The sequence below is a fragment of the Trichoderma ghanense genome (assembly GCF_004382785.1).
Source record: "Trichoderma ghanense strain CCMA-1212 chromosome Unknown scaffold_2, whole genome shotgun sequence".
Lineage (NCBI taxonomy): Eukaryota > Fungi > Ascomycota > Sordariomycetes > Hypocreales > Hypocreaceae > Trichoderma > Trichoderma ghanense.
In genome coordinates, this window is record NW_027395665.1 from 2,210,993 (window position 1) to 2,237,257 (window position 26,265).

Consider the following 26,265-nt stretch of genomic DNA (forward strand, 5'->3'; position numbering starts at 1 on the left):
GAGAGAATGAGCTCTCCGGCCTCAACCGTGGGCAGCCGCCCCATGCCCCTCTCCTCGCGATCAATCAAAACTTTGCCGTCCTCGGGCAATGCATCTAGTAAAGACTCGACACTCGCTGCTCACCTGGCTCTTCTCAGCCTAGACGACAGTAACGAAGACGCAGAGGAACTCGCCGCCACCCCAATCTTCACTCAATCCGTCCTCGAATACGGAACTGAGCTCAAGGCAGCCGGCAAAACAGAACCATTTGCCCAACATGGCCTTCTCGCCGGCATTCTCGAAGACAGCAATGCCACAAAGAACCCTTCTGAGGCTGCTGAACGGGACATTCGTCTGTTTTTCAACACGACTGCTCCCTCCAGCGTCTTCATATGCGGCAGCCAGGGGTCTGGCAAGAGCCATTCTCTGGGCTGTCTTCTCGAGAATTTCCTGACGCAGTCAAAGGCAAACGTGTTGCCTCGTCCTCTGACAGGTATCGTTTTTCATTATGATCCTTTTGGAGGCTCGCCATGTGAGGCGGCTTATTTGGCTTCCGCCAAAGACATCTCGGTGAGGGTGCTTTGCGCCCCTACAAATATCAGGGATATCAAGGTTTGTGAAAAACGCCCTCGACCATGTATCCATGGCTGATCAAATCCTGTAGGCTATCTACTCGCGTTTGCCTGACGTTGTTGTGGAAGAACTCCGAATCAACCAGTCTGACCTGGACACTCGCAAGATGATGGAGCTCATGGCTGTCAGCTCGGTGCAGGGCGGCATTCCCTTGTATCTCCACGTCGTCCAGCGCATTTTGAAGGACCTACGCATTGAAGAGCAGTTGAACAGCACAACGTTCAACTACAGAGAGTTCAAGCGTCGTCTAATGGACGCAGGCCTGGCCCCTGGCCAACTCGCGCCTCTTCAACAGCGACTGGAGAACCTCGAAAGTTTCATGGTCAAGGAGCAAGTCGTTCTGACTGCAAACAAGAAGGCTTTGCAGAGGCAGGGTAAAGGAAATAGATGGGAACCCAAGGCAAGTTTCACGTGATTCTTCCTTCAATACGACGATCTCCAAGTTTGATGAGGCTGACCAAATACATATTGTAGCCTGGCCAACTCACCATTATAGACCTCTCGTGCCCCTGCGTCACCGAAGAGACGGCCTGCTCTCTCTTCAACATCTGCCTCGACCTGTTCCTGCAGCACCGAGCAGACACTGGTCTTGTCATTGCCCTCGACGAGGCGCACAAATACATGACGGACACTGTCGAAAGTGCGGTTCTCACGGCTAAACTCCTAGAGAATATCCGTGTCCAGCGACACCTGGGTATTCGCGTCATCATCTCGACTCAAGAGCCCACGATTTCCCCCAAGCTGCTCGACTTGTGTTCGACCACAATTGTCCATCGCTTCACCTCGCCGGCTTGGATGCAGGCTTTAAAGCAGCATCTCGCCGGCGCTTCCATCGTCCCGTTGGAGGAACCTTGTGACGAAGAGGACGACGACTACGACTACAAGCTTGTCAAACCAGTCCTCACTGCCAGTGAACTCGCAACAGAGCTCTTCAAGAAAATCGTCGCTCTCCGACGTGGCGAGGCTCTTCTTTTCTGCCCCTCGGCCATCATTGACGTGCGCCGAAGTGTGGCCAAGTCCGACAAGGAGCCTTTCACGAACGGTGATGGCGTCAAAGCGGGTGGTGGGCATGAGAAGCGGAAGAAGGGCCCGCAGCTCGTCAAGTTGTCGCACGGACACTTGAAGATTCGGGTGCGGGAGAGGGTCACTCGGGACGGAGGAAAAAGTGTTGTTGCTCGTTGAGGATTGTTCTTGCGCTGGTTTGCGTGTAGGACAGAGCGTGCGGACTTTGTATTTCGATTGATTGTTTTGTTAAAGGGAATACTATTGGACCGGGCTATGGGATACTTGCGTTTAACATGATGTGTGTTTTGAGAGACCAATATATGTGCCCAGTAGTCTAGCTATATAACCGCCTCAGTCACATCGTGCCATCAGCCATGAGCGCCGTCATATCAAAGTCCATCAGATTCTGCAACACCACATCATCCATGGCAAAGTCCGTCTGATACAGCTCCGTTTCCCCCAAGTACTGCCTCGGCATTTCCACAGACGAAGACAGATTCGACACGCCCTCGTCCACACTCCCAAGCGCCCCCCTCACCTGCTCGTCCGAAAACGAATCCTCCGCCACTGAAGCCGTTTGCTGTTGTTTCTGCTGCTGCTTCGTCGCCAACGCCATCGAGCTGCTCCCCTTGCGTCTCTGACTCCGTGACGCAAGCCGCTGCATATACGTCCTCGCAGCCTGCTCTCCGCCAAAAATGAACCCAATCTCCTTCACAAGCCCATCCGCATCATCATCCGAACCGCTCCCCACATCCACAAGCCTCAGCATCTTGAGCAGAACCCGCCTCCCACGACTCGCCACAGGCGAAACGCACCCCTGATCCTCCACGATCCGCAAATCATCAGCCATATCCCGAATCTGCTGCCGCACATTCGCAATCGGCAGCGAGCCCTCCACGAGAAGCAGCGCCGTGACTGTCACCGCGACGGAAAAGATCTGATATGCCTGCGGTAGAAACTTTTGCAGCGAGGTAACTGATCGGTTTGCTCTGATGGTTCGATACACGGCCATTGCGTCTTGTGCCGCCTCGATGCATTTCGCCCAGGAGGCGCCGATGCGGGATGCTAGAAACGGACGGTACATGCGTATGCGCTGAGTGCTGATGCATGTCCGTATGATGTGGTTCTGCCACACGAGTATCTCGCCGAGGGGCTGCGGAAGCACAGGCGGACGGCCGTCGGAGCTGAGTTGGAAGAACCAGGGGTAAGAGCTGGTGAGGCTGAGGACCTCGCCGTCAAGCTTGCAGATGGCTTCGTACGAGCGGGCGTCTTCGGCGCTGCCGTGACAGAGGTGGTGATTCATGAGTTTGAAGAAGCGAGCTCGGAAGATGTTGAGCATCATGATGGTCGGTTCGTCGTGGGGGCGTGGTTGGATGGAGGAGTGTGTGATGTCGCTGTCGTTGCAGTTGAGTGGTAACGGGACCCCTGGAGATTCGAGCCGTATAAGGGGAGGGCGATTCAGGCAGATGGATTGAAATCTGAATACGGCGTTAGCTTCAGCTACATCATCAAAGTGATTCGGAAATATTGGGCACTTGCGTATCGGAATCAACAAGATCCCACCATATCCGATGCCTCATCTCCTCCTCCAGCGTCCGAGACGGAGCAACATCCTTGTCCAGTCCAAGAGTCTGCGCAGTCCTCACAGCTTGCCCCAGCCGTCTATATCACCAGTTAGAAACCGCATTCTCTTCATCACCTCCAGAGTCTACCCAACTTACGAGTTCAGCACATCAATCCCACTGGTAGCATACCAGTAAAACTGCGTAATAGAAAACGTTTGAAGCTGCACCACACACGGCCTCGCCTCATAATCCCCCGCCAGCAACGCCTGATGCGACGCCCTATGCCACACATGCGCAAGATCCCGTATCGATTCCCGCGGACACCCGAATATCTCGACTGCTCCCTTGGGAACATACAGAGCGCTGACGGAGATGATGGTGAAGACTAGCGCCGCGAATATAAAGTCCATCTCGCGGTTCTCAGCCTCATCCCAGAACTCTTCGTACTTGTGGCGAAAAGACGGCACATGCGTGATTTGGAATATCCAGTTGATGTGCTCCAGGTAGTAATTCAGCAGCAGGTCGCACATGAACCGAGAGGGCAAGGCAGACCGCAGCTGCGTCTCCCAGTATCGTCTCCTCGAAGATTCCTCCATCATGTGCCAAAGCCCCGACGACTGACCAGCGCTCTGGATCTCAGCAAGGAGTTGCGACAGTGACGACACGGGTATGGAAGTCGTCTTTGCGTCTACGCCGAGAGCCCGGAGGAAGAAGGCCGTGTCATGCGGCCCATCACCTCCAGGCACATTCTCGAAGCCACTCCGAAGTCGAACAGCCCCCCTGTCCGCATGTCCACGGCCCAGCGCATCTGGTTCCGCAAGAAGCTCCGACTCGGCATCCGCCACCTCCGAATCAAAGGCAACGTCAGTATTGATATCTCGGACGTCTGCCTTGTGGTTGCGAAGGCTGGTAGTAGCATTCCGGCCTCGCTTCGGAGGCGCCGGATTCTGGCGACACAGCGTCTCCCGCCGGTAGCGGATGCACGTTCCGCAGGGAATCTTGCGGTCGCATTTCAGCTTGTGCCGGCGACAGGCGAGGCAGCTCAGGGGCTTGCGGCCGCCGCGCTGGCCGGAGGGCTGGTGCTGGTTGACCGGAGATTCGGACATGTGGGAGGATGGAGAGCGGCAGAGTTCGGAGAAGAGGCGAGGGCTCCGGTCGGACGGGATTGTCCATAGAGGAGGTCCGCTTTGTTGAACGCGATAAAGCAGAAAGGTGGAAAAAACAGTACAAATGATGGTTGTAATAGAAATGATTGGAGCTAAGATTGAAGGAACAATCAGAGGTTGGAGAAACCCTTTGGAGTTGAGCCTTCAAGTTTACTTATCAACGGGTTCAATTCAGCTGCGACTATCAAGAGTCAAAACGAGAAGAGTCATTCGCCGGCTACTATATCGAGGCAAATTCGAAACCACTGCTCATACAATTGCAAAGGACCAACTCGTCAAATGAATGCTTCGTACACCTATAGACAATCAAATCTCATCTATATGCCCCATTACTTAGCAGGCGGAGAAGAAAAAATAAAATCTGAAGCCGTCTCCGACCCTCCATCTAATTAAACGGCTGCTTCAACAAATTCTCAAACTTGGCAACTATAGCAGCAGCTTCGCCCTCGTACGACTTCGCAACAGCCTCATCCCGCTCTCGGCCCTTTTCGCTGCCCACGGCAACCCGCATCTCGCCCACCGCCCTTGCACCCTTGACGAGGATCGATGTCCGAGGTTGACGCTTCTCTGCGAATGGCCTGAAGACGGATTCTGCGAGATTGTTCCTCAGCAAGTCGAGGCGCTGGTTGATATCATCTTCATGCTGACCGTCGGGAGAGAGGTTCGGCAGCATGATGCTCAGGTGGTAACAGTCTTCCCTGTAACTCGAGACCAAATCGTCAGAACAATACACCTCCCTGTACAAGTGCGATGAGGATTGAAGCTTGAATCACTTACATGGCCTGATTGGCACCCTGCCCAAGGTGAGGACTCGTCGGATGCGCCGCGTCCCCCACCAAAACGCACCTCCTCGAGAACCACTCCTCCGGCCGCAGCTCCTCCCGGTCAAACAGGCCAAACTTGATGATGCGCTCAGCCGATCTCACGCCCTGAGCGATGCTGGCATCCCAGCCGTCAAGCAGCTTGCACAGGGCATCCCGTTGAGCATCCATCTCGTCCGCGGTGAACGGACGCCACGTCTCCTCTCTCTCCTGCGTCTCTCGCTGCGTGAGGGCCCATGAGGTTGTCTTGGGGCCAACTGGGTAGGCGATGACGTGGACTCCGTCGCCGTACCAGTTGCGCATTGCTGCAGTGCCTTGAAGAGACGCTGGTGTTTCTGACAGGAAAGCCGTCTGTGCATCACGTCGGTCAGCCATCCTATACCCTGCTCTGCCGTCATGCGAACCGGCTTGTCTTGGACGTACCTGTGTCAGACCCGTATAAGAAGGAAGTCCCTCTTCAACCCCCTTTTGCTTCTGCAAAATGGCTCTTGAAGCCGATTTGATGCCATCACATCCAACGAGGAACGACCCCGTCACTGATTGCCCATTGCTAAAAGTCGCCGTCACCGAGTCCTCGTGCTCCTGTATATCGACCAGTGCCCACCCCTCCCTGACCTCGATGCCCTCCTCCAGCACCTTTTTCTTCAAAAGCAGGTTGAGCGTCGTCCGCTTGATGCCAGTGGCAGGTTGTCGGTAAGTTTCGGCAAAGGTGCTTGGTAGGTTGGACTGTCCGAGGACCTCTCCTGATGCTCTGGCATCCCAGAGGGTTGTGAGAGGTAGAGACTCGGCTTTGACGGCGTCTGCAACTCCGATCAAGTCAAAGACTTTGAGTCTACACTCGAAGCATCAGAATCCAGTTCTTTGTACACTGCTCGATGACGTTCAGATCAGGGAGTTTGGCACTTACCCATTGGACATGACCATCAACGACGCTCCGGCATTGCCCAGTTCCCGAACCTTTTCAAAGACAATCGGATGATAGCCGTTTCGCTTCAGGAGGATCGCAAGAACCGGCCCCGCCACGCCGCATCCAATAATTAGGACGGTAGGGGAAGCCATCTTCATCAGCTGAATGTGTCCTTGTTTGTGATGGAATGAAAAGCGCTGGTGCAGCGATACCTGAGGGTGCGTGTTCCTGTTGGTCCGGCCATGCTTGATTGCCCTCTGTATCTATTTATACACGGCGAAAAGTAAGAGTTTTCAGCCCATCACATCCAACGTCTTCACCGCGTGAGTCAATCGGCGAGCCATTGCGCATCAGATGCTCGGTGCTGCTTCAGGACCGTCTCCGAAGGACTGACCGGAGAATGAGGCGCATCTCCGGTCGCCCACCAGAACGTCATACTGTACCCATTTCGGTCTCTCGGAAGTGGGAAAGTGGAATTCGGCTGAGAGCCTAGAATCTATTTTCTTCCTCCTTCATATCCTAGAAGGGAGCGACCGCGTAGATGCCCGAGTAAATGAAGAATCAACGAAAAAGGAGATGCGACATTCTATGGGTCCCTTTCCACTCATATCCAAGAGACCTGCTTGCTATAGTACATCAACACCAAAACGCATGATTAGGAGCTTCACTTCAGCTTAGCCGTACTCCAAAACCGAAAAATCGCCTGTATCCCGTGCAATCAATAATCAAACATGTACTGGCACCCATCATGAGCCCACGCTGAATCCGAATGATCCGTCAAAAATGTCGAGCTTCTTCACGTCGTTGTCCGGGCCGCGCAAGGACTTGAGAATGTCGATATCGGGCACCTTGTTCGCCGGATAGAACAGCAGCAGGTTCTCCATGTCCTCTTCCGTGAGCTCGCTCATCTCTTCCCACTTGTATGTATCGCTGACTTTGGACATCCTATGCAAACAAGCCAATCTGTCAGTATTTCCAGGTGACACCCAACAGCCAATTGCCTCAAGTCCAGCCACAGAAGCGTAAACTCACCATCGCATCCGCTTCTGGCTATCGTCGTGGTTGGGAGCAACCTTGCGCAGCCGTGTCCTCAGCTCGCCAATCGCCTCAATGGCGTTCCCAACATTCGGCGGCAACTGACTGGCAATGTGCCGCCGCAGCGACGCCGCCAGCCGCGGCCCCTTGCCGTTGGTGCTGACCATGACCTGCAGAGGCCCGTCGCGGTGGACGCTGCCAAAGTAAAAGTCGCACTCGGGCGGCACGTCGGCGATGTTGGCCGGGATCCTCCGTTCCTTGCACAGCTTCCAGATGGCCGTCGAGGCCGCCGGGTCGTCGATGGCGACCAGCACCATGTCGGCCTTGTCGAGATCGGACGGCTCGAACAGGCGGTCGATGTGTGTCACCTGCTTCTCGGCGATGCGGAATGCGACCTCGTCGTTGAGCCCGGAGGCCGGGCAGACGACGGTGACTTGGGCGTCGGCATTGAGGCAGTTGAGGATGCGGCCGGCCGCGACCTGCCGGGTGTGCGAGTCAGTTCCGTCGTGATGGCTTCACGTCTGATGCTGGGCGAAGAAACGAGAAGCAAGCATGAAAGCTGACATACCTCACCACCGCCCACCACTAACACGCTCTTGTCCTTGACGCGCCAGGCCAGGATCAGGCTCCCTCCCGGCTGGACTTGCGGAAACTGCTTGACCATTGTCAAGGCAGGGGATGCGAAGCAGATTGTATCGTATAAAAGTGATCCTGTGTCCACGCGACAGTGTTTCAATGTTCCGACGCAAATTCAGGGTGTCAATCTCGAACTGTCTTGGACAAGTCCCGATCGGAATTGGGGCACTTTTCAGACTCCGATAAGGCGAGCTGATAGTGATCCAATGTGAGCGACTGTATCTGATGTACCGGCTACGGGAAGCCACAGCACCTCCCAGCGCGCTTGACACACGCCCGCCCGCTGTAATGGCGCCCGTCTAGCGCCCTGGCCCAGCAAGCTGATCCCTGTAGCATCGGATCATTAGCGGGGAGCCATCCTCGGCAGCGACGCAACAGGCTGCGTATGTATGTAGGTAGATATACATTGCGCCCACAGCCCCCCTCACAGCCAACGGTCCTCCCGCCTACTACTGGTACAGGCAGGCACATGCAGCTTGTCATTTAGCCTTCGTAGGATTGCTTCCTCCAGCTCTGCTTCTGCAACTATGCAGCTCGAGGCCCGGATCGGCCTCCTCTGGTCGTCTCGTCGTTGCGGGTTGCCTCTGTGATCTGTCCCTTTTTGACCCCTTCTCCTCCTCCTCGTTTCTCCCCCTTCTGTGTGTGTTCTTCCTCTCTCGTCCGCCTCTCTCTCGCTCAAACACCACCCATCACAGTCAGCATGTCTGGACGCAGGCTCGGCGGCGGCAGGATCCTGGGCAGCGGCAAGGGCCTTGGTCCGACCCCTCCGCCTGTTCCTCGATCTTCCAGTCCCTTCGCCCCTTCCGAGAGCACCGTTTCCGTCGCCTCCTCGTCGATATCGCCGCCTGCCAGCGGCAGCCTGGCCGACCTGACCCAGGATATTGGCTCCAGCATCAGCGTCGGGACACAGCCCAAGGGCAGCGCGGCCGATGCGTCGAGCCTCGTGTGTCCAATTTGCGGCGAGGAGATGGTATGAGTGCCGTGGTGTCACGAGGAGAGAACGTTGTCTAACATGTCCTGCTCAAGGTCACGCTGCTCCAGCTTAACCGCCACATCGACGACACCCACCAGGAACTCCCGGTCGAGGAGCAGAACGAGGTCAAGACATGGTTCGACAAGCAGGTCCTCAAGGCGAAGCGCTTCCAGCCGCTGTCCATGATCAACCTGAAGCTGCGCGGCCTGGAAGTGTTCGAGTCCAACGATTCCCACCCTATCGTCCCACCGGCAGCCCCAAGCTCCGCCGGCAAGCTCCCCATAGAAGCGCCCATCGACCCGGAGGAGTTGATAACTAGGAGTCACTGGCAGCGCTCGACGAGCTATGATGTGTGTACGGATCCCACGTGTGAGAAGAGGCTGGGGCCGTTGAATGGAAGCGTCAACTGTCGGAAATGCGGGCGCCTCTTTTGCGAGCAGCATACCATGTACCAGATGAAGCTCAGTCGGAGCGCGAGCCACGAGCCGGTCCGCGGATACTGGGCAAGAGTATGCGAGACGTGCTACAAGTCGAGGGAAGGATACAACGACCATAACGGGTTATCGATCGACCACACGGACATGTTCAAGGCCGTTAGGAGAAAGAAGGTCGAGAGACACACCTTGGAGGTTACGCGACTAGAGAAGAGGTTGACCAAGTTGACGAGGTTACTGGCAAACTCCCCCGAGGCGCTTGCTAACGCATCAAACGGCTCTCTGCTGGCCCCTGTTCAGTCTCTGACTGGGCAAAAGAATTCCCGAAAACTCATTGAGCAGTCTGTGGTGACGTGGGAAGAGGATGACAAGGTGCCCGAGTGCCCCTTTTGCCATCAGGAATTCCGCTCTTGGACCTTCAGGCGGCATCACTGTCGAATATGTGGCCGTGTAGTGTGCGGAGACCCCCAGACTGGCTGCTCGTCTGAAGTCAGTCTCAGCATCGCCGGACGTACGTGCTTGGCCCCCCTCAACCTATTCCCTCCGTTCCCTAGGCTAATCTCGTGTATAGCGACAGGCCCTGGCGCAGAAAAGCCGCCTTCTGCAACTAGCAACGGCCATATAGCCGTGGATATACGGATGTGCAAGGACTGCAACGACACCATCTTCTCTGCCCGCGACTTTGCGGCATCCTTGGCATATAGACCGCCAGATCAGCGAGCATATGAAACGCTTCGGCAGTTTGAAAGAGGCATTCGACAGCTTCTACCGAGCTTCCACCGAGCACTCGTGGCCTTGCAACCAGAGGTCAAGGAGAATGGGGAGATTGACCTTAATAAACCTCCACCTACCCACGCACAGATTCAGGAAGCGAGCAAGATACGGAGACGTCTGATAGACAGCTTTACCAAGTACGGGTCTGCCGCCAAGAGGCTGCGCGACCTCAAGGCAGACAATCCAACCCAACAGAGACTGCAGCTCGCGGTGTATGCTTACGCGAGCTCGTTCCTACATACCAACATGCTGCCGCTGAAGAACATACCACAAATGCTGCGCCATCGATCCACGCCTTCCTCGTCCTCGTCACACTCCCATCTCCTTCCCTCGACCAATCATTCGGCGTCCAGCCTGCGGCATTCGGAGCTTGCCGAATCTGAGATTGCCTCTCAGGCGCCCAGCGAGGCGAGCACGGTGGTGAGCCTGTTGGAGACGGAAGAAAAGGATCTCAGAGAGCGGCTTGCCGTCCTCGAAGAGCAAAAGTTCATGGTTGAGGAAATGGTCAAGTCGGCCACTGGGGCGAGGAGATTCGAAGAAGTCAGCGCCCTGTCGAGGAATCTGGATGAGCTGAACGGCGAGATTCAGGGGCTGAGGAAGAGGATTGGGGATGTGGAGAGGAAGTGGGAGGTGGCTTATCGGAACGGTTCCTAGCACAGTCGGAATCCGTTCCTCTGATATTGCCGGTTCAAGTTTTGCTCAAACTCTTTGAGACGGGTTGGATGGGTGATTTCACCGTCTACATATGCATTGTATGGCGTTTCTGGTTGGGTGGCAAGATGTTTGTTTAATACTACTCACGGGAACTCTGGTAATTTGGTCCCTTTTCGGCTTCTATGCTTCAATCTGGGTTGGCTCTTCATTGAAGTTGCTTGAACAGCTACCTGGAGTAGTGATTACGACCTCTTCAGAGGATATGTCGAGATCATGTGTACGTACGTATGCCTGTCAATATGCTCATTGTCGTCACCAATGTTTCACGGACACGTTAACAGTGTCCTATTGACCATGAGCGACTTGATAGCATCGCTCTCTCCAACAAAGCATTACACATATCAACGAAACACGAAGCCCCTCTTTCTGAATAAAATAGACGGTGAAATTGAGGCCAAAACAATGTATTCATACAGCTTCCCAGACGTTCAAGAAGGATGTCCCGTCCAACCAGCCAAAACATCAAATGCAACAAGACAAACACCACCTCCTCCTTTTTCCCACTTGACATCTGAGCACAGGCGGGGAGATGGTACACGCAAGTATCGATACAGATATACGTGTATGACTACCTCAGTATAAGTATGTGTATCAAGAAAAAGAGATGTACCCTCAAATAATCCAGAAACAGGCAACCCGTCCAGCCAAAAGAGATGGATAAAATAACGACAGCCAAGCCAAAAGCAAATACTTGTCCAGAAAAACACCCATCCCACATATGCAGCATACAGATATACAAACAAGTCAAACACTTGCCGTTGCACAAGCCCAAAAAGACAAAAAGGACAAGGAATGTAATACAAGAAGCAAAGGTAGAAGGAAGAGGAGGAGGGAACCAAGAGAGGGCAGCAGAAATCACTAATGCACCACCCCCTCGACCCCCCCAAGGAACCTCCTCACCCTCCCAATCTCCAGCTCGTCCTTCTCGCTCTCCACAGCCTTGAGCAGGCCGTCGACGACGGCATCCACCTCCGTCTCCGGAACGCCCGTGCACAGCGCCACGACGCGGCGGTACTTGATCTCCACGTCGCGGCTCCGCCCCTTGAGCGCCTGGACCATCTTGCGCGTGACCTCCTTGCGGCTCTCGATGGCCCGGATGCGCGCCCGCAGGATCGTCGCCGAGGGCAGCATCCCCTCGCTGGCGAAGCCGCCCGACGTGGAGGCTTCGTCCGCGGCCTCCAGCATGGCGGCGAGCTCCGTCTCCCAGGAGGAGGACGGGTTGGACTGGGCGGCGTTGGATTGCTCGTTCATGATCCTGAACTGGTCGTCTTCCCGGGCGTGGGTGAGGTTGGCGACCTTTTGGCGGGCGAGCTGCTGCTTCTTAAGCGTGGCGGTGATCTGCTCGACGCTTCGGCGGGCCTCGCCGAGCTGGGTAGAGGTCGTTCGGAGGGTGGCGTGTAGGTTGTCGAGGGAGGCTTGTTTGGCCTTCATTTCCTGCTGGAAGGTGGCGCCAGTTTCGTTCAGGAGATGGGTAATGGCTATTGCGTCGTTTAGTTAGGGTGGGAGATGCTGACAGGGGTAGGCAAGGGCTCGACTTACATTCAATAATCTCGTCGCTGCTCTCACGACTTCGCTGGTTAGATCCCGGAGCGCCATTCTTCTCAACGGTGGCATCGCCGTCTGCCTTGCCCTCGGCATTGTCGCCGCCAATGCCGAAATCCAGGGGCCGCAGACCGACGCGGTTGGCAATTTCCGGATCAGCCCCGACCTCTAGAAGCTGGGATATGATACTCCTGTTCCCAATGCGAGCTGCAATGTTGAGTGCCGTGTCCCCTGAGCTGTCCTGGGCATTGACAATCTCAGACATGAACCGCGCAATGCCCATCTTAGGAATGCTTTGCGAGCCGTTGAGTCCGTGACCATTCAACTGCGTTGCTTGACTGTTGGGAACACTGCCCTGTCTTACCACCCACTCCAGGAGGCTCTCGAGGTAATATCGGCTGGCGGCGTTGCGGCCTTTGACCGCGCTCGTGACGGCGATGTGGTGCAAGACAGTCCGTCCCTTGTGGTCACGAAACTCAATGGTGCCCCCTAATACTTCCAGAAGATCCGGGAACGAGCCCTGGTCCATGGAGTTTGTCACGAGACACGCCCGCATCAACGCGGTCTCTCCCGATGCATTCACCCGTCGTGGTGAGGCTCCGGCGGCGATGAGAGCCCGCAGCAGAGGCATTCGGGCAAGCGTGGCTGCCCAGTGGAGTGCGGTGTGGCTCTGTGGATCGATGGGCATGTCGAGTTCCAGGGGCGTAAATGTCTGAAGCATATCGTGCGACAGCTCCTCTGTAGCCGAGTCCATAAAGAGCCCCATCAGCATGCTCCGTTTGATCTCGACGTCTGGAGACAGCTCATAAGGCAGCGGAGGTGACGGGCCGTTGCCTTCGTCGACGGCGTCGCGGTCGTTCAACGTGTTCTGCGTATAGACAAAGGATTCGTTTGGTTCCGTGGGTGAGCCCGGGAAGTTGGCGGCGTATGGGTCGATGTTTTGACCGTAGGACCCGAAGCTGTCGGCGGGAGTCATGGTGACCCGTGCACGTTTTCTAGGCGGCTCGTTGTCGGGCATGCTGACACTGCCATTCAGTTGGGGCTGTTGATGTTGCGACGACTGCTGGTGTTGTTGCGGCGGCTGAGGCGGCTGCTGCTGCTGCTGCTGCGTGGAGTAGGCCGAGTCGACGGCCGGGTTGGTGTAGTCGGAGGTGTAACTCTGTTGCGAGTTGGCTGGGAAATCATCGCCGTTCTGCATCGAGGGCTGGCGGCTGAAGCTGGGGGCTCTCGTCGGTCCATTCCGGTTCCTGGGCCCAGGAGAGCCAAAGCGAGCCTTGCTGATGGCGGCGACTGCATGGGATGCCGTGCTCGAGATGTTCTTGAAAAAGGTGCCCGACAGGCCATTGGGTCTCCCGTCCGCGCCGGCATTGTACATGCGTTTCCTCTGCGCGGCCATGGCCTGCTCCTTGGTGGGCGTGTTGAAGTCGCCCCGTCCGGCGACACCGCCATCCTGGCCCATGTCGTAGGTGAGCAGCGGCCGCAGCAGCTCCTCGACGCCGTACTGGCGGCAGACCTCGACGCCGCGGTCGAACTTGATCCAGGTGCCCTGGTATTTGCCGTAGCCGCCCTGGACCTTTTCGTGCTCGCCAATCTGGATCTCCTTTTCGAGTATCTTGGTGCGCTTGCCCTTGTCGACGCCGGCGACCTTGAGGATCTGCGTGGCATTGAGCCAGGAGTCGTGGCGGCGGCGCATGACGGCGATGTTGTTGACCTCCATCTCGTACACGTCGACACCCGAGTACGACGCCTGTTTCTCACAAAGTCAGTCAGTCAGTCAGTCAGTCAGTCAGTCAATGGCTCTCCGATGGCTCGCCCCGAAGCGCTGCGTTCGGCAAGTGGCGGGGGACTGCATCTGCATACCGAGTAGATCTGAGGCCCTTCGACGCTGCCGTTGTAGCCGCGGTTGAAGGAGGCGGTGCGCCCCGGTTGCGACTGCTGGCTCATTGTGAACGACTGTTGCGACGATTGCGACGCAGAGGGCATCATGGAGCCGTGTGTGGTGTTTTGTCGAAGAAGAAGAAAAAAAAGGGTTGGCGACGTCGAAATGCCGGTCAGTCGTCGCACGAGGTTGGAACGACAAAATGGCGGCACTAGCGAGCAGCTCTCCCCAAACTCAAAAGGCCTAAGCCATATACGAGAGAAGAAGGCAATTGCGCGCAGGCTTCGTAATGCGCTGCCTTCTCTTTTTTTTATTTCCCTAATTAAGGTCCTTCTTCTTTGCTCGTCTCTTTTGTTTGTCGCAAAACTGCTTGTCAATCGGAGAGTTGGAGGAACGAGGCCCGAGTCGGGGAAGCGAAATGAGATCCGGCCCGCGTGGCTGCTGGCAGGGTGACAAGCAGCAAATCTGCAGCAGAGGTTGTGTGCAAAGACCAGAGATCAGTTTAAGGTAAGGTATGCAATTGTTGCTGCTTCTGGACAGAGGGGGCCGGCGACGTCTCCGCTTTGCAGAATGGCAACGAATGAAAAGGGCGGCAGATGTGGCGGATCAAAGAGGCCAGGAGTGAGGATATCGATGGCTTTTGCAGGGACAGACAGAACCCCCAGCAGGGACGCGATGGTGAGGCTCGGGTCTCAGAACCAAGACCCTAACAAAGGGCTACAAATGGAAGGTCTCGCAACCTCGCAGGTACCGGTAGTTAGGTACTATACTTTATAGGGGGGGAGGCACAGGATCAGGGAGCAAAGGAGCAGCAGGAAAAGGATCAAGCCGTGATGCAGCAAAAGTGACGAGTGTGGGGGGCTCCAAGACAGAAAAGCCAGAGAAGGCACACAATATGCATCCCAAGGCTCCCCGTATGTGCATCAGACCTGCACTGCAGGAAATACTCCAGACCAGAGGCGATTTGTCTGTGCTGTGCGAGGTACGAGGCACTAGCACGAGGTACGAAGTAGCATTCGGCTCGCTTGACGCCGTCCGGGGCGCGTTGAGCGCTGCAATTCTTTTCAATTAAAGACGTGTCGGTTTCGTGATTTCGTGTCGCGCCACGCGCCAAAGCGGCCCATTTCTGGTGCTTTGAATGCCGACGGGCAGATCCATGGATGGGCCGTGGTGGGGGTAAAACAGCCCTGGCCTCGCTGTGACTTGCTGGGCTTCAGGCGGGAGGTTGAAGATGGTTTGGGTGGCGCTGGTCCGGGCGCGAGAGGGCCATTCAAGGCTTTGTTTACTGTCAACACTCGGCTTTCTTTTCCAATCAGTTGCCGGCGAGACCTGCTCTCTCTCTCCATCTCTGGGACCTGTCCAGCTGATGTGATGCTGTGCAGTCGAGAGCAGAATGTCATCATTGGGTAGCAGCCGGAGAGGGGCCCAGCTATCCTCAGTCAAGATTCAACGTCCTGTGATCATCCTTGAGGGTTTCATCGAGGGCGTGAGTCAACATGAGCTGCAGCTCTGTTGGAGATAACCGTTCGTACCGACTGATGCTCTCCGGCTACGGCTGTCCAGGTCCGTGTGTGCATAAGATAGAGCAACAATTGGGACATGAACGGCTCAACAGAAAACAACCCACTCTTCCGTTATAGGCTCAGCGATGCAACAGCACTGGACGAAATGTCATGGATTGGTGACTCAAACCGCTGATGCTCAATCCGCAGCCGAACAAGCAGCCTCACAGGCACGTTGGGTAGTTCTACAGATGGTATCTTGGGTTATCAAGATCGGAAGCGTTGTCGGAGCTGTCAAACACTCAATCGGCGCTCCACGTGACCGCCCAGCTTGCTCTGCCCCGCCATTTCAGTTTTGCTACCCCACCATTGCAGCGATTGTGACTCAGGGCAGTTGCGATATATCGGCTTCGTTTGTCTTTTATTACAAGCCGACGATTTCTCCAATTCCGGTCAATCGCTTCTCTCCTCTTCATCTTACCCATCACAAAGACCAATCCGTGTCAAAATGCCTACCATCATTCACCTGAGAGCCGACACCAAGCCGTTCGAGCGTCGCTCGCCGCGTAAGTTGCCTATGTCGAGACCTTCCCTCATCCGTCGCATCACTGTCTAACATCCAGGCCAGTGTCGCCCCAAACTGCCAAGGCTCTCCTCGACGCCGGCTACATTGTCCGCGTTGAGCGGTCTGCAGAGCGCATCTACAAGGACGAAGAGTTCGAGGCTGTTGGCGCTGAGTTGGTCCCTGCCGGATCATGGATCAAGGCCCCCAAGGAGGACATCATCCTGGGCCTCAAGGAGCTGCCCGACGACGACATTGACCTGCCCCATACCTACATCCACTTCCAGCACATCTTCAAGAAGCAGCTCGGCTGGGCTCCTTCTCTGAACCGCTTCGCTCGCGCCGGCGGCACGCTCTTTGATTTGGAATTCTTGGTGGAGCCCAACGGCCGCAGAATCGCGGCATTTGGCTACTTTGCTGGATACGCCGGCGCCGCCGTTGCCTTCATCTCGTGGGCTCACCAGATTCTCAACCCTGGTGTCCCCCAACCCCCGGTGCCTCTGTTCGACAGTGCGCCTGCTCTGGTCGCCCATGTCAAGGCTGCGCTCGAGCCTGCGATTCGTGCCAACAACGGCCAACTTCCCCGCGTCATCGTGATTGGAGCTCTGGGACGATGCGGCAAGGGAGCCGTCGACTTTTGCCGTGAAGTTGGTCTTCCCGAGGACTCCATCTTGAAGTGGGATATGCAGGAGACTGCCAAGGGTGGCCCTTTTGAGGAAATCACCACTTCCGACATCTTCATCAACTGCGTCTACCTTGGCCCTACTCCCACTCCTCCTTTCGTTACTTTCGAATCTCTTGCGACCCCAGACAGACGACTCCGCGTCATTGCCGATATCTCATGTGATCCCAACAGGTCAGTGTTCCCTCTTCCGTTATCGTATGTAAAATACTGACTCTCAGTAGCGAGAACAACCCTATTCCCTTGTACTCCACCTGGTCCAGCTTCGACAAGCCTACGATCCCGACTTCCAAGCCAGTTGAGGGCCCTGAGCTGCGAATTGTTGCCATTGACCACCTTCCCACCTTGATTGCCCGTGAGTCTAGCGATGAGTACTCTGGCCTGCTGTTGCCGGCCTTGCTCACTTTGGACAAGCGGGACACTGAGGGTATCTGGACGAGAGCAGAGAAGACATACAAGGACAGAGTAGCTGAGTTGCCTTAGACTAGTGGCGCCATTTTTTTTTTTTTTTCGTCGTTTCAAGCTTTGCAGGATTTATGAGTAAAAAGTTATGGGAAAAAAAAGAGCAATCCAGAAGATGGGCTTGAGGGATACCGCTGTAGGCTTACAGCATGGGAGATAGGAACTAGAGACTTGTATGAACAATAAAACAAAGCAAACATCCAGTGTTGAGAATTGTCATTTGCAGTCAATCATACTCGTTTCTTTGGCCATGAAACATCAGGTCGTTCGTTATTAGATGAGCGTGTCAATTCAGATCAACCGTGGTTTAACCAATCACAAAAAGATTTCCGATTGCGATAAGACAGAACACATGCTAGAAGCTCCATCCACTGATAGCCGCCGTCTACGGAGCTTCGACTTCTTTTCAAGCTTCATCATCCGAGAGAAGCTACCTTCTAATTGGCCTTATGTAGCTCTCGCAGACCTCAGCCTCAACAGTCCAAACATGCCCGCCCCAGCCTATCCTCTACCCGCATCGCCGTCCCCCATCCAGCTCTACCGCCACCTCCTCCGCGAATGCTCCTACCTCCCGCCCGTCTTCCGAACCGAGATCACGTCGACGATTCAAGACCGCTTCCACCGCCATCGCAAGCATGACCCGCGCGCAAAGGCTCATCTGGCGCGAGCACGCACAGCTCTGCGAACCCTCCGAGCGGCCAACAGCGGCGACAAGGCGGCCATGGAGGGCTTGATCTTCAAAGGATTTGGCAGATCAGGAAGCAGGCGGCGAGAACTGATGGCGAAATTCGTCATCCCGCAAGGCCCCAAAGACTCGAGCGCTCTCGAAAAAGTCCTTGTCCCGCCTGCAGGTGAAGGTGAAGGTGAAGGCGCAGAAAGCGCAGCCAAGGGCGCGACAAAGGGGAAAAAGGCCTTTTTCGAGAAATGGGACCAAGACAAGCTCTTGCGGATCCTCAAATCGCAGCGACAGCAGCAGAGAGACACAAAGGGGACTGCCAGCTGGCCGGGAGTTGCCGTCAAGACAATCGACCCAGACCAATTCATCCCTCAGCAAACCATTTGGGGAAAGCCACCTTGCGAGGCTCTGAAGCAGACGAAACGGGCTCACTGGTGGCGGAGGAATGCCGACAAGATCATGCCTCCCTTGGGCAGGGGCGAATGGGAGATTCTCAAAGAGCTGACGGCCGGCGCCCAGGAGCGAGCCGAGTGGCAGATTCCGGAGAGGCGCCCGCTCGCGACCTCTCCGGCGGCGACGGAATTGATGGCGGCGCGCACGCAGTGGAACTGGAGAGACTACGCGACGAAGCCGGCGGCCATTGTCGAGAAGCCAAAGGCTCTCAAACAACAGCGGCGGACCGGGCAAAAGGACAATGGCCCGTATAGCGTCAAGGATCGCGACCGCGAACTGTCGAAGAGGTGGTTCCAGAGGGCGTACAGCAGAACGTGGCAGCTCACTCCTACCATGACGCAAGATCCCAACACGCTCAAATACTCCTTCACCTGGGGGAGCATTCAACCACGGCTCCCTCCCGCGGCCAAGCATCAGCTCGACATATTCGAAGGCGTGGATGAGCGCGGTCGCAAGCAGGACAAGGCACCATCGTCATGAGGAAACGACTTTCTCTTTACTTTATATTCAAAATCGGGGATATATACAGTATCTAGTCGGCAAGATGGGCAAGCTTCTCCAGCGCAGGTCCGTCCACGCGCATCCCCACCCACTCGTTCATCGCCGTGGCCCCAATGAGCTCATAGAACTTGATGCTCGGCTCGTTCCACTTGAGCACCGACCAATCCAGCCGCCCGCCGTCCATTGCGACGACCTCCTTGGCCAGCGCCGCCAGCAGCAGCTTGCCGAAGCCCTTGCCGCGCTGCGAGGGGTCGACGAAGAGGTCCTCGAGGTAGATGCCCGCCTTGGAGCGCCAGGTGCTGTAGTTGTAAAAGTAGAGCGCCATGCCGGCGGGCTTGCCCTGGTCGTCGAGGGCGAGGAGGCAGCGCGCGGGGCGGGTCGCGGAGATGGGCTCCGTCACGGGCAGGGAGTTTTGAGGGCTGGTGACGCCGGCGGGGGCAAAGGCGATTGTCTTCTCGAGGGTTTCGACGGTGGCCAGGACGGCGTCGGGCTCCTTTTCGTAGTCGGCGAGGGCCTGGATGAAGCCCAGGATCGTGGGCACGTCTGCGCGAAAAGGTCAAAGTCAGTTGGATGTCACAGATGAGAAGTTCGAGGAGAAGAGCAACACAACATACCCTCGCGCCGTGCGTGTCGAACCGTCGCCATTGTATCTGTGTCTTGTATCCCAAACCGTGTATCGCTAAGGAATGGATTCAATTGAAAATCAACCAATGTCGCCCTTTTATTGAACCTGAACCTGACCGCGGAATTGAATAAGAAGAACCCTCTCAACTCCGTTTCTCTAGGAAAAGCAGACGCTGCTCTTTATATAAGTTGAAAGTTGGAGAAATCCCCCAGTGGGGCACGACCGTCAATCTGCCCGTCTCGGAACTCAAGTCAATTCAATGAGGGGCAGTAAAAGATCCATCCATGGCGGGGTTTTTCGGCGTCCGGGCATGTTTTGCAGCGAGTCAGCGGCCGCGGATTTGCCTCCCGGGTTCATCGATTATTATGTCTGCGCCTTTGCGGTTGTCAAAGTCGCCCTTTCGATCCACCATTTACATCTACCACGGCCTTGTACGATGAGGGAGACTCTTGGATCAGTCTGTCTTTGATGTCCACCTCGCGGACGGTTTGCTATGAACTGTTGAAAAGAAACTGCCGACTTGCACAACGAACAACAGGAAAGCAGAGAATTGAAAACCAATTGATGGGTTGCACCAACCTTCCGTCTACACTTTCAGCTTGTTTCGAGAGATCAAAAGCCACAACCCCAGCTGCGAGCCGAACAGGGCCAAGGCCACGGGCTGAAGGACCTCGACGCCGTACGCCTCGGCGAGTGCGCCAACTGCAAACGGGAAGCTTGACGATGAAACAAGAGGAAAAGTCAGTATCAAACTTAACGACAAGATCGTGATGGGGTTGGGGATCAAGCATACACGGCGGATCCAGAGACTGCAAATGCCGTTGCAAAGCCCACCGAAATGAGATGCTTCTCCGGCGGCAGCAACTTGGTCATTAATCGGATTCCCTGTCCGCAATCTCGTCAACCATCTTTTCCACAAATAATGTCAAGATGAATAAGTATAGATAGGAGAAGAAAGACTCACAGACGGCATAATCATCCCAATCGACACCCCAACAAGCGCAGCCATGACCGCACTCACCGCAAACTCCTTGCCCAGCCAGAACCCGAGCTCCAGGCCAATCGCGCTGAGCAGGTACACCGTCACCATGACCTTTTCGCCCACATACCCCGTCACCCAGCCCAGCGAGAAGCGGCCAACCGTGAGGCCGATCCAGAAGCCTGAAGTGGCGAGCGAGGATGCGTTGGGCGAGCCGTTGCGGACGCTCATCATGAAGGTGAGGAGCCAGCCGCCGATGGTCACTTCGGAGCCGACGTAGAGGACCATGAAGGCGGAGAAGGTCAGGGTTACCTTGTTGTTTCCTGTTGTCAGCTGCAGATAGGGGAAAGGAGTTTGGGGTTCGGGGGGGGATACCTTGTTCTTTAGGACTTTGATGGTGCCTGGTTGAGCGTTGGTTGAAGGGGCTATGGGTTGTCGATGGAAGCCCGATCCGGCGTCGTCCCAGAAGGATGATGTGACGCCTACACAGGCGAGACAAGCAAGGCCGGTCTAAAGAAACTAAGTATGTGCCGGGGTTGGTTTGCATGATGCCAGACGGGTCAACGAACCATCATGGCTGGGAGGGCGTTAGCTGGACAACTCCAAGGGGACGATACTCGCCGACGACTTACTATAGAAGATCCACCAATGTTCCACCTTTGTCGCAATCCTCGAGACCTACAACAGACAGGTGTGAGTAACAAGCTCCATCACACAAGATCGTGGCAACCGAGCAAAGAAGGGATGACAACGAGAGGGGAGACAGACCAAGATGGGAGCCAGCGTAGCCCCAGCCCCCCAAAACCCATGCAGAAACCCCAACAGCGTGCTCCCCGACACCAAGCCCCCAACCCAGCTATTCCAGCTCCCATTCATCAACCCGCTCCCAAACCCCGTCAGCACAAGCAAGAACACAACAACTCCAAAGGGTGGATGCTGCGAAAGGCCCAGATACGCAAGTACATATGCCCCCGTCGCCGTCAACGCCACGCCCCGTCTTCCCGCCACGGCATGCAGACGGTTCGATGCAAAGGAGGCGAGCACGCAGCCTACCATTGGACTGAGGAAGATGAGCGAGACGATGGAGTGCCGCAGGTGATAGTATTCGCCAAAGAGGGGGACCATTGCTCCCGGGGCGCCGTCGTTCATCCCGTAGACGAGGAAGGCGAAGAAGCAGGAGAGGAGGCGGTACTTGTTTCGGGGGGGATCGTTCCATCGCTGGGCGGTTGAGACGGCTGTTTCGGGGGGTAGGGCTGATTCGGCATCGTGGATGGAGGGCTGCTCGGGGAAGGGGAGGATGGGGGGATCTGGGTTGGAGGAGCGGCGGGGGATGGAGGCTGTGGGAGCGGGAGGGGGGAGTGGCGAGAGGAGGATTGTTTCGCTTGTTGTGGTAGTTCTGGACATGGTGTGTCTTTCTAAGAACTTGTGATAGTAAAGGCCTTGATATATTGCCCGTCTTCAAGTTGGCTATATATAAGTTCACAGTTGAAGTATAAGACGAGTCGACTACCGAAACTAAGAGGCTCGGCAGCCCATTTAAGCCCCGACTATCATGCACGGAAATCAGCTGAGAACCAAGGCCATTTATCCGCACGATTACCCAATCCAGTAGTTTTCCTTTCCTTTTCGTCATAAAATGCAATACAAGCAGTGTCGGATTCTCCGCCGTCGGGGAGTGTCCCCTCTTGGTGCCGTTTGCTACCGAGATGCCGACACTCCCCGATAGTCTGGGGGGGGTATAAGAATTGGTCAAGTGACGATGATCACTATGCCCACTGATGATGAGGATTGGTAATGTAAGGTGAGTTAAAGGTGAGATTCGGTGAAATTTGGATCAACGATCGGGGTAATCATTCGATTGTGAAGGCGTCTTACTTTTTGCTCTTGTTTAGTTGATGGGTTGGAGTTGGTTCGTTTGGAGCTGATGGTGGTGATGGGGTTTACGCGTGTTGAGGTGCAGAGCGTTCAATTGGCATCGTTGACTGAGGATTCAGTACAGTGAGTGATTCTAAAGCAGTGGATGACTCTCTTAGTTATTCAGTCTAGCGAAACATCTATCCGTCTTATTGTTATTTCATTCATCGGTGATGTACGTGTGGAATAGCACTTGTGAGATTCGAAGGGACAGATGCTGCAGCCATAGACAGGCTCATCTGGAAGTCTATCTTAACGCTCCATGTTAACGCACCTCGTTTCACCATCAATCGTTTCTCTCACAATAAACAATCGTACCTACCTGGTGCTTTCTTGAGCAATATTGCGAGCACATTTCATCATCATCCCCGGGTCTCGGCTGTTCGTCTCTCCGCTCCATCTGTTGGGCATGAATCATCGGATAAACAAGCAGCAACTCCGTCTTTGTCAACCTTGATGAGTTCCATTTCACTTTGGCCGTGCCTTGAACGAGCCAGCTGCCTAATCTTTTTGACGTTCTCGCCTTTACCAGCTGCATCTTGAAATCATACCTTGATCAAGCGACATCGGCCTCCGTTCCTCAACTCAACCAAAACTCAACCAAAGCCCCCTTCTCTCCTTTTCCAACCCATCTCAATGCAATAGGAATCGTCTCCTCCATCATAACCAAACAAACAGACAACCGACAAACAAGCAATCACCCAGAGAAGCCCAACGCAACCTCACGATGCGCAACTTCTCCCTCCCCAGGCCCCAGCCAGCCATCTCCCTCGTCACCGAGATCCAGTTCGGCATCAAGCTCGAGTTCCGCGCTCCCCCCGTGGCCGCCTCGCACCCATGGCCGGGCCTCTCCGACCGCGACCGCAGCCTGTACTACTTTGCCTTGGCGCTGCAAAGGTCCGGTCTGCAGGCCGCCTTTCTCCTCGACAAGGAAGAGGAGACCAAGGCTGAGGGCGAGAACGTGACCCTAGGCAAGGACAGCTTCAATGATACCGGCAAGGACATCAAGAATGAAGATGCTCCAGGGGCAGAAGACTCACAACCTGCCCAGGTTCCCGATAAGTACATCGTCAAGACCAAGCACAACCCCGACATGTTCATCATGAACCCCCAATCCTCCACCCCCTGGATCAAGGCGGGCGCCAAGGACAACCCGCTGCTCAGATACTGGCTGCTCCGGGCCGGGGCCGAGAACAAGTCGGAAGCCCAACGCCAGGGCTCGCACCTCAACTGGCACCCAATGGAGCTCAGCAGCCCGATGCTGCGCGAGTCCGAGGCCAACAACCTGTTTCCGGGCATCAACACGGCCGTGTACGAAATCTGGACTGCGCATCCGGCCAAGCTAAACACCCACTATGCCTGCGGCCTCCACGTTCAGGTTGGCCCGGCCGTCGTCCCGTCTCTTGGCATCATCGCCTCGCTTTCTCAGGGGCTGACTCAGGGGTTCCAAAGACAGGACCGAGGAAACACGAATAGAGAAACTCAGGCACCCCGACCGACTCTCACCACTCTTCAAGCCCAGCGCGTGGCCACACTCGTCGTCGTGCTCGAAGACAAACTGCTCTTCCACCTCTGCCACCCCAGCCGCCGTCGAGTCCACCACCAGCTCTCCTCCGCCTCCGGCCTCGCCCACGCCCCCAACGCACCGGCTTGTCCCTCCGCAGAAGCAAACCTTCCCACCAATGTTCTCACCGGCAGCGGCCCCGTCGAAAGGGCCATCAAGCACCTCTGGACCGCCGCCGACATCGACCAAGTCCAGCAGCTGCTCTCCCTCCACCCTCGCACGCGTGACAAGTCCCGCACCACGGCGCTGCGCATCACGGCCCACGCGCACGAGGACGACGGCGTGACGCACGCGATCGAGTTCTGCCACGCGCAGGCCGTCTTTAGCCAGAGCTTCGTCGACAATTGGACGCGGCTGGTGCTGACGGTGTGCAAGGCGGCGTTCCTGCCGGCGGAGAGGTTCAAGCTGCTCGTCGCCATGCTCTAGGAGACGGCGCGGACGGCGGCGCGGGCCGAGGACGCGTGGAAGACGCTGCTCAGGGTGCTCAACGACTTTGCGCCGGTGAATTGGCATGCGAGAAGCAGCGAGCAGTTTTGGGTGGGATATCTGGCGGTGCAGGACAGGAAGTGAGCTGCTGTTGCTGCCTTTTCTTTCTGAATCTGTCTAGAACTCTCATCTGGTCGTTGGTAAGAGGTATCATTCCATCTCTAACAGCATCAGATTCAGACTCACAGACCAGGAAGATGGAAAGTCCGCGGGCTTTCTCTGGTGAATAGGTGAGTAACCTGCATGTATCCGTACATGCTCGACGATCGACTCCCGGGAAACAACCAATCTCTTTGCTTCTTTTTCGTTTTTCTTTCAACAGGTTCTCCAATTACAAAACAAAAAACCAAGTATGTCCTTCATTGAAGCAGCAAAATCAGATCGAACTCGAGCCGGCATACGGAGGATACATCGTCACTCCTCGTCACTGTTACACATATTCACCACAAACTTTTTCACCTTTCGAGTTTGATACAAGGATCGGAAAGACGTTAGTCTCCGCTTGGAGGAGTGCTCAGTCGATGTCTTTCGGCATACGGTTGAAGAATCTCGTCTGTATCTGCTGGTTCATATCCCGTTCGTGGTCTGCAAATCAAGGGGGGGGGATTAGGTTGCTGAGTAGCCATGGATCACAAAGTCAGTTATCAAAGGTCTATAGGGAAATATAGTACCTAAGGTAGTTCAAGAACAGATTCGGGTTTCCTATTACCTTCGCTTTTCCGTATGTTAATGCCGATTCACCAGGTCACATCATATGTCCCATGCCGAATTCTATATCATACAAAAAAAGTACAGACAAATCAAGTATCAAACAGAGAGCCAACCGCACCCAACCCCGACAAAACAACCACCATTTTCTCCCCTCTCCTCTTCCGAGCAGGGCCCTACGAGCAGGTCCCTACTCTTCATCATACAATATCAACTAGATACCTACTCACCTGCAACATCTAAAAGAAGGAGGAGGTATAAAAACCTCTATATCCACAACAAACACATACATACCTAACCAACCAAGCGTTTCGCAGAAAAATAACAGAGAACGGAGCAAACATAAGCACACATAAAAACCAACCATACGCACACAAATGCGACGCGTATCACGAAACGTAATTAGTCCAACATGTGCCTATATTTATTCCGCCCTCCCCTAGGTACTTTTTCGTAACAAACCGCTTCGCCAGCCTCACATCACCAAAACCACAAGACACCAACCAACCCAAGCAGTCAGCCAGTCAGTCCACCTTCTCACCGTTCCCACCAAAAAAGAACCCACACAAGAAATCCATCCAAGGTTCCTTTTCAGCCCAAAAAAAACCAAACCCCATATTTTCTCCGCACACGGGAACGGACACTGACTCAAGCCTCACAACCATGATACCCATACCAAACCCGGAACCACTCCGAAAGCAAGCCATGATTTTAGTTCGAGTAAAGGGAATTAGCATTAGGTGTGGCTTCAAGTTCTTTAACGCCACGCTTCAACTTCCAGTCTTGTCACATTCCCGCCATTTATGCTCCTTCAGACGGAAAGAGAATGCTCTACATCATAGAAGAAACGACTGGCATGGCGGCGTCGGATCCCAGCCGTCTTGCATCTCAGCTAACCTCGTATCCGTCTCCAGAAGAGAAAAAGAAACATAAGCGCAGGACCAAATCCTGCACCTAAAGCGGACTCACAGACGCACAGGGTCCCCGTCATCGGAGGACTCCGTCACGGCAACGGGGCAAGGATTCGTTCAAATAAGACGAACAATAAAGTAATGGACCAACATCAGCTTGGCGGTTCGAAAAGTCTA

At 55.2% G+C, this 26,265-nt stretch overlaps 11 protein-coding genes across 11 annotated transcripts; 4 read left to right on the forward strand and 7 right to left on the reverse strand.

The window, feature by feature from the left end:
- Positions 1-6: 6 nt before the first annotated feature.
- On the forward strand, positions 7-1,794 carry CCMA1212_003116 (uncharacterized protein; the record flags this gene model as incomplete). Its single annotated transcript, XM_073700476.1, has 3 exons — positions 7-591; positions 644-986; positions 1,109-1,794. The coding sequence occupies 3 exons, from the start codon at positions 7-9 to the stop codon at positions 1,792-1,794; spliced, it is 1,614 nt and encodes a 537-aa protein (XP_073561009.1).
- Positions 1,795-1,972: 178 nt separating this feature from the next.
- On the reverse strand, positions 1,973-2,959 carry CCMA1212_003117 (uncharacterized protein; the record flags this gene model as incomplete). The annotated part of the gene is made up of 1 exon (XM_073700477.1): positions 1,973-2,959. One exon carries the CDS (start codon positions 2,957-2,959, stop codon positions 1,973-1,975), a length of 987 nt encoding a protein of 328 aa, XP_073561008.1.
- A 166-nt stretch (positions 2,960-3,125) lies between these two features.
- On the reverse strand, positions 3,126-4,288 carry CCMA1212_003118 (uncharacterized protein; the record flags this gene model as incomplete). Its single annotated transcript, XM_073700478.1, has 2 exons — positions 3,126-3,279; positions 3,339-4,288. The coding sequence occupies 2 exons, from the start codon at positions 4,286-4,288 to the stop codon at positions 3,126-3,128; spliced, it is 1,104 nt and encodes a 367-aa protein (XP_073561003.1).
- Positions 4,289-4,733: 445 nt separating this feature from the next.
- On the reverse strand, positions 4,734-6,228 carry CCMA1212_003119 (3-hydroxybenzoate 6-hydroxylase 1; the record flags this gene model as incomplete). Its single annotated transcript, XM_073700479.1, has 3 exons — positions 4,734-5,046; positions 5,126-6,001; positions 6,077-6,228. 3 exons carry the CDS (start codon positions 6,226-6,228, stop codon positions 4,734-4,736), a joined length of 1,341 nt encoding a protein of 446 aa, XP_073561002.1.
- Positions 6,229-6,822: 594 nt separating this feature from the next.
- Positions 6,823-7,775, reverse strand: CCMA1212_003120 (Siroheme biosynthesis protein met8; the record flags this gene model as incomplete). The annotated part of the gene is made up of 3 exons (XM_073700480.1): positions 6,823-7,021; positions 7,109-7,590; positions 7,680-7,775. 3 exons carry the CDS (start codon positions 7,773-7,775, stop codon positions 6,823-6,825), a joined length of 777 nt encoding a protein of 258 aa, XP_073561325.1.
- Positions 7,776-11,500: 3,725 nt separating this feature from the next.
- CCMA1212_003122 (Start control protein cdc10) lies at positions 11,501-14,128 on the reverse strand (the record flags this gene model as incomplete). The annotated part of the gene is made up of 3 exons (XM_073700481.1): positions 11,501-12,120; positions 12,182-13,931; positions 14,045-14,128. The coding sequence occupies 3 exons, from the start codon at positions 14,126-14,128 to the stop codon at positions 11,501-11,503; spliced, it is 2,454 nt and encodes an 817-aa protein (XP_073561570.1).
- Positions 14,129-16,057: 1,929 nt separating this feature from the next.
- Positions 16,058-17,292, forward strand: CCMA1212_003123 (Saccharopine dehydrogenase [NAD]; the record flags this gene model as incomplete). The annotated part of the gene is made up of 3 exons (XM_073700482.1): positions 16,058-16,131; positions 16,194-16,983; positions 17,031-17,292. The coding sequence occupies exons 1-3, from the start codon at positions 16,074-16,076 to the stop codon at positions 17,290-17,292; spliced, it is 1,110 nt and encodes a 369-aa protein (XP_073561571.1). The 5' UTR covers positions 16,058-16,073.
- Positions 17,293-17,758: 466 nt separating this feature from the next.
- CCMA1212_003124 (uncharacterized protein) lies at positions 17,759-18,880 on the forward strand (the record flags this gene model as incomplete). Its single annotated transcript, XM_073700483.1, has 1 exon — positions 17,759-18,880. One exon carries the CDS (start codon positions 17,759-17,761, stop codon positions 18,878-18,880), a length of 1,122 nt encoding a protein of 373 aa, XP_073561327.1.
- A 52-nt stretch (positions 18,881-18,932) lies between these two features.
- Positions 18,933-19,546, reverse strand: CCMA1212_003125 (N-acetyltransferase ats1; the record flags this gene model as incomplete). Its single annotated transcript, XM_073700484.1, has 2 exons — positions 18,933-19,444; positions 19,516-19,546. The coding sequence occupies 2 exons, from the start codon at positions 19,544-19,546 to the stop codon at positions 18,933-18,935; spliced, it is 543 nt and encodes a 180-aa protein (XP_073561328.1).
- A 566-nt stretch (positions 19,547-20,112) lies between these two features.
- On the reverse strand, positions 20,113-21,909 carry CCMA1212_003126 (Bypass of stop codon protein 6; the record flags this gene model as incomplete). The annotated part of the gene is made up of 6 exons (XM_073700485.1): positions 20,113-20,242; positions 20,320-20,411; positions 20,491-21,015; positions 21,075-21,082; positions 21,138-21,183; positions 21,274-21,909. The coding sequence occupies 6 exons, from the start codon at positions 21,907-21,909 to the stop codon at positions 20,113-20,115; spliced, it is 1,437 nt and encodes a 478-aa protein (XP_073561582.1).
- A 1,215-nt stretch (positions 21,910-23,124) lies between these two features.
- CCMA1212_003127 (uncharacterized protein) lies at positions 23,125-24,553 on the forward strand (the record flags this gene model as incomplete). Its single annotated transcript, XM_073700486.1, is given in 2 exon segments — positions 23,125-24,394; positions 24,410-24,553. The coding sequence occupies 2 exon segments, from the start codon at positions 23,147-23,149 to the stop codon at positions 24,551-24,553; spliced, it is 1,392 nt and encodes a 463-aa protein (XP_073561326.1). The 5' UTR covers positions 23,125-23,146.
- Between the last annotated feature and the right edge of the window lie 1,712 nt (positions 24,554-26,265).